Raw genomic sequence first — 19724 nt, 5'->3', positions numbered from 1 at the left:
CCCCTTTCTATGAAAATCTTAATAGCTTTTAATAAGAATTAGCTTATGCATTAGTGTGTGTGTGTGTGTGAGTGTGAGAGAGACCAAATGGATGGAGTCATTCAGTGTATATTGTTCTACAATATAATATATATATGTATGTATATTCAATATAATATATTGAATATATACATGTATAATAATATATCTTCTCATCCTTAGCAATAGACATTTGGATGGTTTCTAGTGTTTTGCTATTACAAATAGGGAAGCAGTAAATACTCTTGTGCATACATCTTTGTGTACATGAGCAAGTAATGTGTAGATAGATTTCTAGAAATGAAATTGCTAAATTGAAGGATATAAACACTCAAATTTTTATTTATTTATTTTTATTTGCCAGAGAGAGAGAGAGCAAGCAAGCACAAGCAGGGGGCAGGGGAAGCCGCAGACTCTCTGCTGAGCAAGGAGTCTGATTCAGGACTCAATCCCAGGATACTGGGATCGTGACCTGAGCCGAAGGCAGATGCTTAACCGACTAAGCCACCCAGGCGTCCCTAAACACTCAAATTTTGACAGATACTCCTAGATAACCTTCTTACGGGTCTTCTCCAATTTACATTCCCATTAACAATGCATAAGAATGCCTGTTTCCTGGGGCACCTGGATGGCTCCGTCGTTAAGCATCTGCCTTCAGCTCAGGTCAAGATCCCAGGGTCCTGGGATCGAGCCCCATGTCTGGCTCCCGGCTCCCTGCTCGGGAAGCCTGCTTCTTCCTCTCCCACTCGCCCTGCTTGTGTTCCCTCTCTCGCTGTCTCTCTCTCTCTCTCTCTCTGTCAAAAAATAAAAAAAAAATAAAAAAAAAAAAAAGCCTGTTTCCTTTAAGTTCTCTTTTTTTTTTTTTTTTTTTTAGATTTTTATTTATTTATTTGACAGAGAGAGACACAGTGAGAGAAGGAACACAAGCAGGGCGAGTGGGAGAGGGAGAAGCAGGCTTCCCGCCAAGCAGGGAGCCCAACGCGGGGCTTGATTTCGGGACCCTGGGATCATGACCTGAGCCGAAGGCAGACGCTTAATGACTGAGCCACCCAGGCACCCCTCCTTTAAGTCCTTTTCAAACCTCAGTATTATTCATATCTTTTTAAAGGTATGGATTAAAACAATCTCCGTGATGTAATTGCTACTCTTAAGATGTTTATAGTTTGCTGAAAGTATCTCTTTGTGGGCTGAGGTTTCTCACCCATTTTGTTTTTAAATGGATAGAGTTGGAATGTTGAAGATTCGTCTGAATATTTTGGAGCACTTGTAGAGAATGACATGTTTAAGTGCTTATTAAATTTCGCAGTTAAAGAGCTAACACTGATTTGGTATTTTGTTTGTACCACGTACTGTGCTAAGAGCTTTAGTTATACGGGTGCCTGGATGGCTCAGTCGTTAAGCATCTGCCTTCAGCTCAGGTCATGATCCCAGGGTTCCGGGATCGAGCCCCGCATCAGGCTCCCTGCTCCACAGGATGCGTCCTTCTCCTCTCCTATTCCCCCTGCTTGTGTTCCTTCTCTAGCTATGTCTCTGTCAAATAAATAAATAAAGTCTTAAAAAGAAAAAAAGAGAGCTTTAGTTATATATCTCATTTAATTCTCATTGCCTGTATTAGTCATCTGTCGCTGTGTTAGATTTGTCCCAAACACAACAAGCATTTATTGCCTCAGAGTTTCTGTGGGTCAGGAATTTGGGAGCTGCTTAGTTCAGTGGTTCGGGCTAGGATCTCTCTAAGGTTGCCTTTAAGATCTAGGCCAAGGCTGCATCATCTGAAGACTTCCCTGGGACTGGAGGATCTTTACTCACATGGCTGTTGGCCACAGGTCTTAGTTCCTCTCAACGTGGGCTTCTCCACGGGGCTGCTTGCGTGTTCTCACAACACAGCAGCTGGCTTCCATGAGTGAGTGATCCAAAAGGAAGCAAAGAAGAAGCCCTGGTGCTTTTAACGACCTAGTTTCCAAAGTTGCCCATTGTCACTTCCACTTTATTGGCTGAAAGTGAGTCACTGGGGACAGGCCACATTCAAGGGAAGGGGATTAGGTTCCACCTGTTGAAGGGAAAGACTATCAAAAAATTTGTAGACATTTTAAAACATTCATACATCCCTATGAGATGATTGTTGTTAAACAGTTTTTATTGTTTCAGCCATTTTACTGGTGAGAAAAATTAGTTGACTACTTATTTAGGCTTATCTCCTCCTCCCTAGCCTCTACCCTCTACTCTGTTTGAACTAGTCTTCTCACTGTCCCTCCTAGACAGATTGTTCTTTCTCAGCCACATATTCATTTAGTGAATACTTATTGATGCTTGTCTGTGTGCCAGGCATATTATGGAAAATGCGGAAATAGACATGGTCCGTGATGTCATGGAGCTTACAGTCTAGTGGAAGAGAGAATCCTTAATCAAGTCATCACACAAATAAATAAATCACTGTCACTTTGAGAAAGGCCATGAAGAAAAGGTATTCCTGGGCCTATTCATGCTGTTGTTCCCTACCTATTTCCTAATGCCACACTTACCTATTTAACCTAGAAAGAAAACCTGCTTTATTTTTATATATAAAAGGCTTACTTCTCCATCAGAGTCTAATTTGAGTCCCACTTCAGTGAAGCCTGTCCCTTTCAGCCTACACAAGTATTCTTTTCTTTGAACTTTATTCGGTATTATCACATCTGGTAATTATTTCTTTAATGTTACCTACCTACCTACCTCTACCCCTTTACCTCTCTCTCTCTACCTCCCTCCCTCCATCTCTCCCTCTTCCTCCCCCTTTCTCACTCTGCCACCAAGCCTTCTTTCTATGCTTCAAATATGCCAAGCTCCTCCCTGTGCTGGGACATTTGTCCTAGCAATTCCCTCTGCCCTGAAACGTATTTCATTCAGTCTTTGACTAAGTCCTTCTTGTTACTGAGATCTCAGTTCAAATTTCACCTCCTTTTTTTTTAAGATTTTACTTATTTATTTATTTGAGAGAGAGAAAGAGAAAGCAAGAATGAGATGGGGGAGGGTCAGAAGGAGAAGCAGACTCCCCGCTGAGCAGGGAGCCCAACGTGGACTCCATCCTGCGACTCTAGGATCATGACCTGAGCCAAAGGCAGTTACTCAACCAACTGAGCCACACAGGCGCCCCAAAATTTCATCTCCTTATAGAAGCCTTCTCTGACCATCTAATCTAAAGTAGCTCCCCGGTCACTAATCAGGTTACCTTATTTTAATTTTCTTCTAATACACCCCACCATCCAGTGTTTTTCTTATATAAAATTGTCTGTCTCCTTACACTAAAATGTAAATACCACAAGATCACTGGTATGGAATAGGGCTCATTTGTTGCAGTAATGAATGAATGAAAAATGGCCTGAAGCTCGTGAACGTACGCCTCCTAAAAGGAAAGAAGGAAAGAGGCCTGAGTTCCTGAGCTCCTGGGCTTCTTACCGGACTCCGTGGTTCAGAACACGCTGCTGCTTGCTCCAGGAACTCTGTTGAAATTCTTTGCTAGTACTTAATCTGATACTTTCCCTCTTTGTTTTTCTTTCACCTTCTACTAGGGTGTAAGCTCCTTGAGAGCAAAACCTCGTGGTCTTGTTGGCCATTGTCTCCACAGTGCCTGTGGCAATGCCCAGCACAGAGACGCCCAGCACTGGTTGGAGGGAAGAAGGGATCAGGTTTACTTTGTCTGCTATCCATCTGCTGCCCGCCACAGTGTTAGACACATAACAGGTGCCCAGAAACTTCACTGGTTACCCTGTGAGGCCGTTCTGAATATAATTGCTATCAGTAGATCTGTGTCCTCATCCTAGACTTTGGGGGCAGGAAATCAGTTTGGAACTAAGAATCTTTTAAGAATGTTTTGAGCCACACTACAAAGGTGTTAGAATATGATCTCAGCTGCCTGAAATTATGTATTGTACAAGTTCCCCCAGTCCTCATTCAAGAGAGAAGTCCAGCTATTTAGAATTCTACCCCTACATAGCAGAAGGGAAGACACATTTTATTTTTATTCAGTTCTTATTTTAATACATGTACTGCATCAGTCAGCACGTCAGTGGGTATTTATTGAGCCCCTTCAGGTACAGAGTAGTACTTTGGTTGAGCTGTTGAGTTTGAAATATTAATCACATTGTTAAACCAAAACTGAATCCCCAAGTAGTTTAAAGTGTTGTCCAAGTTCCTGTAGACTGTATTTTGTGATGATGGGCTTTTGCTTTATAGTGTCTGTTCCCACTTGGTCAGGAACAAAAGTTCAGTAAATAACCAAGATGTTATTTTTTACCAAAATGAAATCTTTCAGGGGTCCTTGATCATTAGCTTTCTCCCTGTCCAGTTGTTGAGGGATTGTGTTGTAATCACTGCAACTTTTCGGTAACTTAAGATTTTGGATCTTGTAGCTGCCAGGAGTAGGGTAAAGAATAATACTTGCCTTTCCCTCTTTGGCACTAGTGTTTAAATTGGGCAGGGAGACAGGTGCCTGGGCACGGTTGGTTAAGTTTCCAATTCTTGGTTTCAGCTCAGGTCGTGATCTCAGAACCCTGAGATCGAGCCCTGCATCGGGCTCCGTGCTCAGCATGGAATCTGCTTGGGTTTCTATCTCCCTCGTCCTCTACCCCCTCTCCCCTCTTCTCTCCCTTTCCCTCAAATAAATAAATAAATCTTTATTTTTTTAAAAAAGGGAGGGCAGGGAAGGAAGGGGTATTACTGCTGCCTTCCAGATCTCAATTCTATCCAACATATTGTAGTTCCTCTACTCTTGTGAGCAGACAGCGTATAATGCCTGGGTCCCAGAAACACATAAAAGCCAAGGGCGCCTTGATATTATCCTCGGCTACAGAGTCTGTGCAGGAAGCATTCATTCTCCAAATTTTCTTTTCATTGTTACTCTCTTCCTTTCAGATATCTCTGTTGACTTCTGCAGTAAACCACCTCAAAGCCAACGTTAAGTCAGCTGCAGACTTAATTAGTCTGCCTGCCACTGTAGAGGGACTTCAGAAGGTAAGTGCTACATGTGGGCACTGGGATTAACCTATTGCTGTTGCTTCTAACAAGTTTTCTTTGAAAGCATGGCATTTGAAATCAGCTACTCCAAGAGGGCAGTAATAGAGTATATCACTGTGTTCTAAACAGTTCAGAACCTCTCTGTTTTGGTTTGGTTAGTTGGGCCTCTAATTTGCAACAGGTGAGTTTATGGATTTACACCTTTTTATTTGGCTCTCTGAATCCCGAGATTGCTCTTCTGGGGCTCTTAAAGGTTAACGTACGTGGGTTTGCTTCTCATCGCTTGTATTCTCAATTCATCATCCACAGTGTCTTCATGAAAGCAGACCAACTGTAGAAGAAAGTTGCTCTAAATTGCTACTTTTTTCGGTTGAGAAAGAGGTTTTTAAAAAACGTAATAATAATTGGGGAAAATGCAAAAATTCGAAGTTTAGGATATGATAAGTGTTGGCAAGGATGTGGAGCAAAGGTAACTTTCAAAACACTCTTGCTGGGAGTATAAATTCCTCTAAGCAATTCACTCTTATGTGCCCTAAACTCTAGGGCCTAGGCAAAAAACAATTTGGAATTCCCATTTACTTGATCCCTAGGATTCAGGCCCAGAGCAGAAGGGAGTAACCAACCAGCTGAATAATACGCAGCAATCTGTAGAGCTGGATGGGGAGAGTGGATAGGGGTAGGAAGGAAAAAAGGGTACCTAGTTGGAACACAAGCAAATCAGACCCTGCAGCAGGAAATGGAAGAAGGGATTCTGGAGCTTCAGGGAACCCCTAAAGAATGGGTGTCGAATCTAAGATTTTTGACTTTTCAAAGTTAGTGTATAAGAAGTTTGATTTGACTATATGCCAGGCTTTATAAACATATAAATTGTTTCCACAAAGGAGTGGAAAAGTCATCTGCCACTTGCAGAAACAGAACTTGCTATTTTGTAACCATACCACCTGTGTGTGCTCAGTCTCCGTAGTTTGCTACTTATCCAAGATGGTCATCTGCTCACAACTTAAAAGGGGAGGATGGGGGAAGGTGGGGAGAGAAATGTGATGAGGCGAATTCTTGCCATTTTTCCCAGGAGTCAAATGGAAAAAAGGTAGGCCTCTGTGGTCTTTAATTCAGAAGCAACTCTGGCAGTCTTGCATTAGAAAATGACATTGGTTTATTGCATTAATTCAATAAACATTTGTGGAGCTTCCTCCAGTTTGTGCCAGGCACTTTGCTGTGAGTGAGAATACTAGTTTCAGGGTTTTGCTCTAGAATTCACATGGCTCTGTCAGCTGCTTCCTTAAAAAAAAAAAAAAAATCTTAAACAAGAGCTTACTATCTTGCATCCTAATGGGCTCATACATCCAGCAAGGGAGGATCGTCTAACAGTAGATGTCTTTGAATGTCCGTAGCTTCTGTTACAACAGAGCTCACACAGAACACACCCCAGCTTAGAGACTTACCCAGTGTGTTTTCTCTTTGGAAATCTGTGCTCTTATAATATCAGATACTACTTTTAATACAAGTGGCTCCATTTTGAAGTAGAGGGTCATGGTTTGGTTAGTCAAATACCTGACTTCAGTATATCTCATGATTTTTTTTAATTTTGAAAATATCATCTCTTGGTCTTTTGGGTTCTTGGCTGTCAGTATAATAAAAACAACCTTGGTTAAAAAAAACTAATGTATTTACTATAAAACTGGGGCGCCTGGGTGACTCAGTCAGTTAAGTGTTTTACCTTCGGCTCAGGTCATGATCCCAGGGTCCTGGGATTGAGTCCTGTGTCAGGCTCCCTGCGCAGCGGGGAGCCTGCTTCTCCTTCTGCCCCTCCCCCTTTTCATCCTTTGTCTCTCTCTCTCTCAAATAAAAAAATTAAAATCTTGAAAAAAATAAAACTATAAAACTGTCAATATATCTTAATAAGAGGACAACACCCACCAAATAGTAACAGTCTTTTGGATATTCCCTTAGGACAGGCCTTTTTAAAATGGTGGTTTCTGAACCATATTTCCCAAGTCCCAGTCCACTTGGGCTCTTTAAGCCTAAAGAAGACTCGCATCTCATTCCACTCAGCAGTTGCTACTGGGATTCTAAAGCAAAAAGGAACAAATGCTGCCAAATGGAATTTTTCCTTCGTCTCTGCAACACTGGGTGTCCCAAAGCCAAAAAGGGTTCCACCCACTGTCATTCAGAAGTCATCATTTGCTCCTGACACAGTTGCAGTCTACAGGGTTAGCTGTGGCCTTCTGCCACCTACCACAGGGCTTCGTAAGGGCAGTTTGTGGGAGACCTTTATCTGTGGGTCCCAGATTTATGAACTAGTTTTTGTTTTTTAAGAAAAAGACTTGGTTTTTATCTAGGAAAAGTCCTTTAAATTGGGAAAATTATTTGTTATATATATATAATTTTATATATACAGGTGACCCTAGAACTATGCAGTCCACTTATGTGGAATTTTTTTTTTTTTGTAAATACTGTAGAATGCCGTAAATGTACTTTCTCTTATGATGTCCTTAACATTTTCTTTAGCTTACTTTATGGTAAGAATATAGTGTATAATACATACAGTATAGAAAATATGTGTTAACTGTTTATGCTATCGGTAGGCTTCTGGTCAACAGGCTATTAGTGGTTAAGTTTTGGGGGAGTTAGAAGTTACATGTAGATTTTCAATATAAATCGAACAACTGTGTTGTTGAAGGGTCAGCTGTATATAAACATAAACGTGTAGTTTCCTGTTAATTGTGTCTGCATAAGCTACATGAAATTCAGTTTGAAGAGACTTGAAATAATTAAAAACACTGAGCTTCATTAGGTCAGTGTTTAATGTAAAATAAAATCACAGTGATAGACCACTGCATTCCTAAAAGAATGGCTAAAATGAAAAAGACTGAGGGTAGCAGTATTGATGAGGATATGAAGGAACTGGAATTCTCCTACACTGCCGGTAGGAATGTAAAGTGGTATAACAATTTAGAGCACATCTTGGCAGCTTTTTTAAAAAGTTAAGCATGTATCTACCATATGATCAGCCATTCACCACCTAGGCATTATGATGAAAAAGCGTACAATGAAGGGAAATAAAAACGTATGCCCACATAAAGACTTGCACATGAATGTTGACAGCAGCTTTATTTGTAATAGTCAAATAGTGAAAACAACCTAAATGTCCATCAACAGGTGAGTAGTTAAACTGTGTTGTATCCATATGATGGAATGCTTCTCAGCAACAAGCTCAGTGGCTACAGTATGGATAAATCTTAAAAGGTGAAGCTGAGTGAAAGAAGCCATACCAGAAAAACAAAACCAAAAAACCCCACATACTCATTCACTGGTCCTATTTATACAAAATTCTAGAGCATGCAAACTGATATGTAGTGGATCAGTGGCTGCCTGGGGGTGGGGGAGGGAAGAATCACAAAGGGGTCTAAGGAAACTTGGGGTGATGGATGTTCATTATCTCGATCATGCCAATGGTTTCCCAGGTGTATATATCAGAACTTACCACCTATACATTTTGAATATGTGCGGTTCATTGTGTATCAGTTATATCTTAGTAACGCTATTAGAAATTTTAAAAAGGAAAAGACGCTGGTCTTACAACATGTTTCTGTTCAGAGTGTAGCTACCATTGGCAACACTTTAAACAGCGTCCATCTTGCTGTGGAGGCAATACAGAAGACTATCGATGAACACAAGAAAACCATTGAGTCACTGCAGAGTGACATGGTAAGGAAATCTACAAATGCTGCGGGAAGTCAGCATTCTGCCTACCCTCTTCTGTGTAATAGGAGTGATGCCATCTTCCCTTTCGTCTGAACTGACCTTACTATGCACCTTTTAAAAAGATGTAATCTGTAAATTACACAGTTAAGGAGGATAAAATTAAAAGCTGAGTCTTTTGCAAGCATACTGGGGGAAATGACAGTAAGATGCAGTTCTGGGTGGAATGGGTAGGAAGGAAAATGGAGAAGGAAAGGGAAGTGTCACAGGTATTGATTGCTACATAACAAATCACCCTAAACTTAGTGGCTTAAAACAACACGTTACTACTTCTCACTGTTCTGTGGGTCGGGAATTTGGATGGAGCTCCCAGACTATGAAATGGTGAGAGGCCAAGTGAAGAGGACTCTAGAAATGAAAGGCCATCTGGGATGTTCCGGCTCCAGCCAGATTCCCAGTTGAATGCAGTCGTGAGTGCGCGTGCGCACGTGTGTGTATGAAAGTGTGAGAGAAAGAAAGATTTCAGCCTGCACCATGTGAAACAGAAGAATACCCCCATACCCGCTGAGCCCAGTCAACCCACAGAATCATGGGAATAATAAATTGTTTTAAACCACAAAGTTTGGGGATGATTTGTTACGCAGCAGCAGATAAGTGAGACAGAAGCAAACCCCTGCAGTGCTCAGGAATTGTCTTCAAATGTCTTTCCGTGTTGTGTGGGTGTAAGTGGTCTACAGTCATTCCGAGGCCTTAATCACCTAGTGAGTAGTCTGCTCCATGAAAGATTTACAAAGGGAGAAAAGGATGGCATAGCCCTCGCCGTCTTGCTGGGGAGATGAGTTATGTGTACATGAAATTAGGACTGTTCAAGGCACACAAAAGTTCCCCAGCTTTTCCACTAATTTCTAGGTCTATCCCACATGCTGTTTTCCAGCTTCGGAGTTTTGGGTTTAAACTGGGCAGTTTGTACCAAGGAGACCAGGGCTATATTAGAGCTCTAGAAGGGGATGGTTTTTCATTTCTTCACAACAAGTACTCCTCACTGGTATTTAATGGGGCTGACCCGGAGGAACAGTTGTTGAGCTGGTGTTCAGACACTCTGGATTCCAGTTCCACCTCTGTTGCTGAGTAACTGTGGGATCCATAATAATAAATTCAATTCTTTCATTACTCTTATGTTAATATCTTGAGCATTTTCTCAAAGTAATAAATATTTTCCAAAATACATGTTCCCTAAGTCAAAAATTCATGCTTTAGAGAACCATGGGGTTTTTTTCTCCCACCTTTCTATTTTCTTTATTGTTGCCTTTTGTTTCTTCTAAAAGCAGGGTTGATAAATGTCTAGGATTTCAAAATTCAGGGAAAACCATTTATTTTCCCTAATTGTAATCTGTTGTAATTAAATCTGCCTCTTTTAAACTTCCATGGTTGCCAGTGGTAATCCTCCCCACTGGCACATTTTATACTAAGTCATAGATATGAGCTCTGAAAGACTAAGCCATGCAAAGTTTTTCCACTAGAGGGAAAAAGTGTATATATAAATGTGTTCATTCTCTGCAAAGAGAGACTTGAGTGGTGGGAAGGGGATGGGAAGGGAAGGGTAACCTTCAGACATAAATCTTGGCATGTGCTGTTAAAACTGGAAAAATGAATAATGTGCATGCTTGGTTGTACTCAGTGCCCAAGGCTAGTGGTTACATGACTGGCTACTCTGAGTGCACAAATCTCTTTAGTCCTGGGGAAGTGATGACACTAGCCAGGTCCAGACTGAGTTGGCCCCTGGGAGTGATAGTGATTCTGTAGTTTCTCTGGGAGTACAGGTAATGGAGAAGAGCAGGACTGGTTTCTGGGGAGTTCATTCCATTCAGAGATGAGAAACAGACTGGGAGGATCTCAGTTCCCTGATGAGTCTGGGTGCTGCTGGTCCAGTCCATGCTTCAGGCTGGCATCCCCAAGAGTACCTGGTGCCCTTGGGGCCTAGCATAAGACTGGTAACACTGTAGGCTCCTGGGAAGTAATTGTTGATTAATCTGTGAATGCCCCCTCTGGGAAGCTAGAATGTTCTAGGACCATCCCAGATGGTTAAGTAGACCTGGTAACTAGTTGTTGCCTTTACTAACCTCCATTTCTGTTAACAGAATCGGCACTTCTTGAAAGAGACCAGTGGAAGCAACCAGATCATTCCATCACCTTCGGCTACATCAGAATTTGACAATAAAACCCACAGTGAGAATTTGAAACAGGTACTTTCTGTCTCTGGCTTTACTCCCTGTGCCCACAGTGGACTCTGGAGGCCACCTGAATAGTTGGGCTCAGTGTTGTCATGCCTCATCCCATGCATATATTTGCCTGCCTGAGAGCTGAGCAGACAGCAATGTGTGTTGCTATCTTAGGAATCCAAGATGCCATCCTGGTTCTTCTTTGGCACTCTGCTTTTTTTCCCTGCATGTCAATCAGTGGAGTAAATTCCTTTTCACATCTTGGAAGACATAGAATAGCCAAATTATCCTGAAAGTGTTTATGAAAATAGCAATCTGGGCAAGTTTAACATTTCTAAAATGTTGGAAAGCATATCCCTGGAAGTCAAGATTTTCTAAAGACAAGAGGAGGGAAAAGGCTATTGAGTTCAGAATCACATTAAAGAAAATAAAGGAAATCTTCACTAAGAAGAATTCCTATCCTGAGTTTAATGCCCTCTAAAACCTATAGTCATCATTCCTTTTTAAGTAGCAATCAGTACTGGAGAATGTCAATAAAAATAATTGAATCTTGTACTAAATAATGCACTACTTGTTATGGTTTTGCTACATGAGCCAATTCAGTAATTGGTATTGTTCCTAAGGTAGTTTTGTTCTGACAAATTAGGTTAATAGGCGTTTCAGTTAATAACCCAGCAAGCTTTCCTGCCAGCAGGTGAGGTGAACATTGGGAAATCAATTCCCAAGCTCTCAGCTTTCTGGGACCAGAGAGTGAATCATGTAGGTAGTCCCCTTTCCCCTCTTGTCTAGCTGAGGTCAAACAATTCCAGAGGGAGTGAACTCGGAGCAATTTAGAGTGGAGGGACAAACCCAAGACAGACAATCAATGGTCTAAACCAGGAAAAGGAGTTTACTTCAGTAACGTGACATAGTAATAGTTGTTTAGTGCTGCTGGCCTGCTTGTCTCGTGTATGTCTTTAGCTGGATTCTACAATTTGATTTATTTCCACTCTAGGATATCCTGTACCTTCACAACTCTTTAGAGGAGGTAAACAGTGCCCTAGTGGGGTACCAGAGACAGAATGATCTTAAACTCGAGGGGATGAATGAGACGGTCAGTAACCTTACCCAGAGAGTCAACTTGATAGAAACAGATCTGGTTGCTGTGAGCAAGGTAGAAAAGCAAGCGAACCTGTCCCTCAGCATGGTAAGCCTTTTTGGATCTTTTGTGGTATGTTCTGTGTTGCAGTGTGTTTTGTCTGTACATGGATGACACTCCACAGATTTTTCAGATCCAGTCCCCTGGCATATTTGAGAGGCTATGCATTCGTACCATGCTTCACACTAGCTTAGTGATGTGAGTGGCACAGGCAGAGTTAGCCCCGATCTGGAAGTGGCGGGAGGGTGGGGGGTGGGTGTAGAGGAGTTGGTTGCTTGCCAGGGCCTCACCCCAAGCCGTTGTCTGGTAGGGAAGCTCTGGCACATATTTCCAGGGGAGGTCTTCTTGCTCTTTTTTAAGTTGGTAAGGGTGGGAGCATTGACAGTGACAATGACTGAAGAATCTTTTGCCATTTCTTTAAGTCTGAACTTGACTTTCAGATTTATCCTGCTTGGTTTGCACGTTCGGGTGAACCTTTTGCATATAACGCAGGAAAGCCATTTAAAGCAGACCAGACTAGACCAGCTCCTCAACTTGAGAGATCATTGAGTCCATCCTGCCATTTTACATGAGAATACTGAGTGACCTAAGTCATTGATGCTGGCAGACCATGTGTTTTACTGGTTTTCATGTTATTGTCAATAAAATGTGTGCTTTTTAATCCCCTTCATATAGACGTTGTGCTGAGATCCCTGGGGATTATTTTTTAATAGCTACAAGCCCCACCCTTAAAGATTTCATACAACGAAGACACAGGCATATGTAAAGAAATGCAGACCTAAAACAGGAAATTATACCATAAATTGACGTAAGCAGCAGAGCTAGAAACAAGCCCACAAGTAAAGTTGAACTCCGGCCCCTGGACATCAGGGTTTGAACAGGCTCTGCCACAGTGGAGCCTTGGCAGCTTGCTTGACGTGGCTTGGAGGGTGACAGATCAGAAGACCTGTTCCCCCTCCTGCTTTACAAGGGTGTGTAATTTACTACAAAGCTGTGAAGATTAAAGGAGCCTTATTTTAAAAAGCCCTTTTGAACTCAGCTAAGTAGGGGCTAGGAATTTGGGGTGATTTGATGAGTAGTAGGCCTTGAAGGTTTTCAAGTCTTATAGTGAAAACTTTCTGCCGCAAACTCCCCATACTGTCCCTCTCCTCTCCACTTTCTTTTCCTCCAGAAGAGGAAATTGTTAGTAGTACCATCTGTCCTGCTGTGTCTTCCAGCAGCATCCTACCTAGCATGCTTCTGGGTATAAGTCCTCTCACTGTTCATGCTTTAGAAGTTTTAAGGTTTGTGAAGCCCCAGTTTCAGCTTTGTATCTCAGCAACCTTTCCCTCTCCTCTCATTCTCCTACTGGAATTTCTGTTGAAAGTGCTCTGAGAGCCTTTAAAGAAGTTTGACCAATGTGTTTTAAAAGTGTTAGATGTTTATGGGCGCCTGGGTGGCTCAGTTGGTTAAGCGACTGCCTTCGGCTCAGGTCATGATCCCAGGGTCCTGGGATCGAGTCCCGCATCGGGCTCCCTGCTCTGCGGGAAGCCTGCTTCTCCCTCTCTCACTCCCCCTGCTTGTGTTCCCTCTCTCGCTGTGTCTCTCTCTGTCAAATAAATAAATTTAAAAAAAAAAAAAAAGTGTTAGATGTTTAAGTTTTATTATTTTTTTTTTCAAATATTTATTTATTTATTTATTTATTTGACAGAGAGAGAGAGACAGCAAGAAAAGGAACACAAGCGGGGGGAGTGGGAGAGGGAGAAGCAGGCTCCCCACTGAGCAGGGAGCCCAATGCAGGGCTCAATCCCAGGACCCTGGGATCATGACCTGAGCCAAAGGCAGACGCTTAACCGGCTGAGCCACCCAGGCGTCCCGATGTTTAAGTTTTAATGTTTGCCTTTAATCTTGTTGTTTTTACCCTTTAAGATGGATGATAGAGCCACCACTCTGAAAAGAGAGTCCTTGCGTCAAGTGACAAACAGAACAGATACATTAAAAACCCAAAGCATAAAGATAAATAAGGGGGGCTTATTTTGAGGTAAAAATAATGCATCAGCCATCTTTATGCTTTTGAAGGGCACCTGTCCAGCTCAGTCGATAGAGCATGAGGCTCTCAGTCTCGGGGTTGTGAGTCCAAGCCCCAAGTTGAGAGTAGAGATTACTTAAAAACAAACAAACCACAACAGCATATTTGTGCTTATGAGCTACTGTTTCTTTCTCAAAAGGAGTACTTTAGTCTCCATTTGTTGCAACTTCAGGACAAAGTGATTAGTAAATTAGTATATTAGGGAATAAGGGAGTACTTTATCAGGCATCTACCTTGTGCAAGGACTTGGGGTGACCACAGTGAGCAGGACAGACATGTGACCCTTATTCCGGTGGAGCTCAAAGTCAGAAAATCATTAATACATAATTGAACAGATAATTAAGCACAAGGATGATAAGTGCTACAAAGGAAAAATATAAGTTACGATGAGGATGTTAGCAGAGATCAGGAAAGCTTCCCTAAGGAAATGAATTTTTTTTTTAAGATTTTTTATTTATTTGTCTTAGAGAAAGAGCACGCAGAAGCAGGGGGAGGGAGAAGCAGGTTCCCTGCTGAGCAAGGAACCCGATGTGGGACTCCATCCCAGGACCCTGGGATCGTGACCTGAGCCCAAGGCAGATGCTTAAGTGAGCCAGCCAGGCATCCCAGGAAATGACTTTTAAGCTAAGACAATAAGTTATCTGTACTCATGACAGAGAACAGAGGCGGAGATCATCGAAAACTGGTGACTAATCAGCATTTATTTTTAGATTGCAGTCTCAGTACATATGTAGTCCATTTAAGCCCCAGCCCGTTCCTTTCACCTTGTCTCTTCCCCTGTTTTTTTAAGTTCTTCCCTGACAAATTGTCAAGGTAGGACAATCTGTGATATGCTTTGATATCCCAGGAAAGAAAGTTTATTTGCAACATTCTCTGTGATTAGAGTGTTAATATTATAAGATCTGGGCTAAGATAAAGTAAAAGCCCAGAAGATTGTGGCTGAGTGGCTAAAATACGATCTGAGATGCCCATTGTGTGTGAGGAGCTCAAGGATATGAGGTTCAGAGGAAATGCACTTGGAAATGAACCATACATAGTACAGGCAGTTTTCGATGTAATACTTTCCATCTGTATTCGTTCTTCCCTAACTGTTTCATATAGTCTAGCTATATTAAGATTTTAATGCTTTGTGAGCTAGGCCTTTGTTGAGTTTTCTAACTGCTTTTGAAAAAATAAATAAATAAAAATAACCCACCTGGGGAATGACAAGAAAAACCAAAGATCCAGATATACATGTTGAACACAAAAAGTAACAGGTGGTTACTGCTGGAGATTCTTAGTGATTTCAGCAACAGTCCAGATTTTAATTGTAAACCTCAGAATCAAATGCAGCTCATGCACATTTTTTGCCTAAATTTCCTGGTTTTGTTTTCAGACCCTTTGTGTTTTAAACTGTCATCCCAGTGTGTTGGTCCCTTTGTCCTAAGCATCCTAACTGGATATAATTTCTCCCAAATTTCTTTGTAAATTCAAGTATTTAGTACCTAGCTTTAGTCACCTGTGTCCATATATTAGCTCCGTAATAAACCAAGAGCAATCTTCTATATGGTAACTATAAGAGTAGAAATAAAAATCAGAGGGAAATAACTGAATAAAAGAACCATGTAATAAGTTGGTGCTGTCATTGAACATAGGATTAGGACCTTTCACACTAGGCTAAGCAGTTAGAAAAGCCTAAGCCTCACAGAAATCAGACTTCTCTTTTTTTACAATTAAATGTATTTTTTATGTGCCACTCTGGATCATCCTGGGAATGAGAAAGGGCATAGAGAAGAAACTTTTAAAAAGATATAAGTAAGTTAATGAATTAGGAATTTTGCAGTCCTTCTGTGTGTTCCCAGCAGTTCCTGCCACCAGTTGAATCCTCACCATAGTGGGGAGAGAAGGAAAAGCCAAGGTTGGTTGCTTTTTTTTTTTTTTTTTAAAGGTGATAAGAGTGTAACACTCCCTAAATTTGTTTAGTCACAAGGTGAAGTACGATATCAGGAAAATTATTTAGTGTGAAATAGTTCCTAGAAAATAATATCTACTCATTTAGGAAATTGGTGTTGCATGAGCACCTGAGCAAGGGTACATTTCCTTTACTGCTGACACATGCATACCTTCCCCCATCAACCAAATGTTCACAGTGAATCAGGTCATCTGTTGCATAATGTTCCCTTAATGATCTAGCCTCAAGTCCCGCTAGGCCCTTATCAACTCTGAGTACCAAAGGTATTTCTATAGTATTTGTTGATTCATTCTTTTATTACTTTTAATAGGGAACCTACAGGAAGTCAAGCCCTACATGCTAAATAGGCTCTGGGAATATAATGAGGAATCAGATAAGGTCTTACTTCCACCTTAAGCCTTCTGTGATCTTTGTTTTGGGCAGAAAGAAGATAGTTCAGATTCTCAAGTATCCAAGCTAAGAGAAAAACTGCAGCTGATCAGTGCTCTCACAAACAAACCTGAGAGCAACAGGCCTCCAGACACCACTAACAAAGGTGAGATACTCAGGGCTGGCTTCTGAATATTTCACGCAGGCTTGGGCAGCCTGCCTCCCACACAGGGACTGGGGAAAGGTGTTCCAGCAAGACCGATCAAACTGAGGGAATGATGCCTGAGTGCATCGAGATGAAGCTGATACACTTTGGTTTCATTTAGAAAAAGCCCATTTTGTACATGATTTGTATTCCAGACTATTAAGGAAAGAATGGGTAATGTTTAGCTTGAAATAGACTTCTCCATGCTGTCTGCATCCAATTATAGGCAAAAATGTAACTGTCATAGTGTATATTAAACCAGCCCTAAATGTTGTTTACGGAGTCTTTTCATTACTCTAAGTGCATAAAATTTACTTAAAAATAAATACTAGTCCTTCTGAAAAACCATTAACAAATAATGATAGATAGGATCATTGATTTGGAAAGGCCCTTGGCTCTAGGTAGGGACATACCTAATCAATATTAGCAGGTGCCACAAGGATGTAACCAAAGCACTGGACTGGGTTTGCTTTGACCCCTACTCCCCACAAATATTTTTTCATTTGGGGGAAAGCATTACAACCTCTCTTACTCTCTTTCGGATGGGGGCAGACTACAGTGGGAGGCTTTGTCCTAACATCATGCTGCATAATTGTATGAAAGCCCTCTTTCAGCACCAGCTGATCTGGTGGCACATACCCCAGGTCAGGCTTATAGTATGGCTCCTAGGATATCAAATATCCAGTGCTGTTCTTACTTGCAGCTTAAACTCTTAGCATCTAAACCTATATAATGCTGACTTGTACTATAAGAGCTGCCCCTGGGCTTCCCACAACTTAAACCCTAATGTTATATGATACTGATTGATCTTCACTTGCCTACACAACATATCTCAGTCCATGCCTTTAACTTCAGGTAGTCACTGTGCTACTTAATTCTGAACTATTTTTCTTAAATTAAGTACATATGCAATTGCCCTAAAAAGTGACCTTCAGTACTGGTTTAATTTGGTGTCGCATTTGATACTACTACAACAGTATGTGTTTGTTACAGAGCAAATACAGAGTTTCACATCAAAGCCGTCGGCATTGCCAAAATTTCCACAGTCTCTTGGAGATCAAACTGAGAAAGCTGTGCAGCTGAGACCTATTGCCCTACCAGGAATTTCTAGCATCAAAGGTAAATTTTTATACCATGGAGTAATAGGGAAAATGTTCAAAGCTCAAATTTTGTAATTTTTTTAACTTACAAGAAAAAGAATCCTATCTAACATTGAGCACTTCCTGTGAGCCAGGTACTTGATATGCTATGCATTACATCATATAATCCTGTTAACAGTCCTGGGAACATAAATATTCATGTGTTATACCCATTTTCTCAATAGGGAAACTGCCTAAGTCCACACAGCAAATAATGGACTGAGGCAGAATTTACACCAAGGCAATCTGACACCAAAGTTTGCACTCTTAACCAGTGCACTATAGAGCCTTCATTCATTGAGTGAGTGCCTAATTAGACCCAGTGCTAAGCAGTAAAAATACAGTGTAAGATACGATCTCACTTTCCTCAAGGATGTGACGGTTTAGTGGAGAAGGCAAATAAGCAACCACAATACCGTGAGATTAGCAAAATGGAAGTTGACCCTATTTGCTAAGGCCTTCCAAAAATGAGGAGGGGTCCTTTGGCTGAAAATAAACATTAGTAGGAAGGAGATGATTCCCAGTAAAACATGTTCGCCTTGCTTCCAGCAACGTATATGCTGTTCTTCATTGTGATGTTTAGAGTCACCTGATCTTGCATTGGATAACTGCCTGTAAAATCACCCATTCCCACCCACCTACCTTTGTCTGGCTCTCCACCTTAACTTAGATACTGCTCCACCAGGAAACAATTTATCTCCTAGGACTGGATTAGATGCTTCCTGTGTTTGCTGTCTTATAATATTGTATATTTGCCCGTTTAGCACATGTCACTCTGTTGTAATTTCCTGGGAAGATAGAAAATTAACTTTACTCCCAGCCCCTAGCATAGTGCCTGGTACAGGTGAATATTTGTTAAGTGAATGAGTTATCTACGGTCTATAATTAATGCTTAAAACATAGAAGACTTAAATTATATTGCCATATAATTGCAATTACTTTTTCCCCTTATCCCCAGTTTTTCTTTTCTTTTTTTTTTTTTAAAGATTTTATTTATTTATTCATGAGAGACAGAGAGAGAGACAGAGGCAGAGGGAGAAGCAGGCTCCCCGTGAAGCAGGGAGCCCGATGCGGGACTCGATCCCAGGACTCTGGGATCATGACCTGAGCCGAAGGCAGATGCTTAACCGACTGAGCCACCCAGGCGTCCCACCCCAGTTTTTTTTTTCTTTCTATTTTCTGGGGAGACAGGAGAGTGTTAAATTGTTGATTGGCAATACAAGTGCCTTCTCCCACTTGACATTTATTACATCAAAAATTGAGAATGAATGGAGGAAAGACTGTTAGAGCAGATTAAGAAATAGCCATCTTAACATTTGTACTTCAGTCTCTAACATAGGCCTTATGTACTTTGGATGACTATACTTTTGAAATGACCCAAAGCAGCAATAAGATTTTTATTTGAATACTACAACAATTTTATAAGCTCATGCCCTATACACACAAAAAACATTTTCCAGCTAGCCACTTGGTGGCAGGCATTGAGAACAAGCGTCCCACCTGCTTTTCCTGGCTTTCAGAGCTTTTGAGATTCTCTAGCTGCTTCACTGGATCTGTCTCAGGACTGAAGGTAGGGCCTTCTTCAAAAGCTCAAAACTCCTTGATTGACCTTGTATTGCAACTGCTTTCTGTCCCTTCAGGCCATTTGCATTCTTCCTAAGTACCAAACAGCAGGAGGCCTATAGAATCTAGGTGTGGGGTTGACTAAATGAAGAGAGGAAAAGGATTTAGGAAGACTTCTAAAGAAACAGAAGCCTCTGACTGTCTTCTGGTATTAGAGACAAAATCTATTAAGTCATTCTGTGGGGACACAATCAAGTCCTTTTAAAACATTATGTAAGTAATCAGTCCTTTTTATTATGGGCCTTTGAGAAAATACCAGAAGAGACTGTTGATAGAAACTGTCCAATCCTTTTGGCTCAAATA

The 19724-nt window shown here is 41.3% G+C and overlaps 1 protein-coding gene across 5 annotated transcripts in view; it reads left to right on the top strand.

Annotated features, from left to right (window-relative positions):
- The window catches only part of EFCAB14 (EF-hand calcium binding domain 14), a 38733-nt gene that overhangs the window by 14493 nt on the left and 4516 nt on the right, over positions 1-19724 (top strand). Inside the window, exons 4-10 of one of the 5 annotated variants that reach the window (XM_044914499.1) lie at positions 4906-5004; positions 8605-8715; positions 10848-10952; positions 11923-12114; positions 13975-14059; positions 16507-16620; positions 17653-17778. In XM_044914499.1, the coding sequence (XP_044770434.1) occupies positions 4906-5004; positions 8605-8715; positions 10848-10952; positions 11923-12114; positions 13975-14059; positions 16507-16620; positions 17653-17778 (832 nt within the window). Of the gene's footprint in view, positions 1-4905; positions 5005-8604; positions 8716-10847; positions 10953-11922; positions 12115-13974; positions 14060-16506; positions 16621-17652; positions 17779-19438; positions 19515-19724 lie in introns of those variants that run through there. The other 4 variants (XM_021684278.1, XM_021684276.1, XM_021684277.1 and 1 more) reach the window with 4 other exon arrangements.

The sequence above is a fragment of the Neomonachus schauinslandi genome, chromosome 4 (assembly GCF_002201575.2).
Source record: "Neomonachus schauinslandi chromosome 4, ASM220157v2, whole genome shotgun sequence".
In the NCBI taxonomy this organism is placed as follows: domain Eukaryota; kingdom Metazoa; phylum Chordata; class Mammalia; order Carnivora; family Phocidae; genus Neomonachus; species Neomonachus schauinslandi.
The sequence above is the reverse complement of the archived record's forward strand: the minus strand, read 5'-3'. Positions and strand labels throughout refer to the sequence as shown.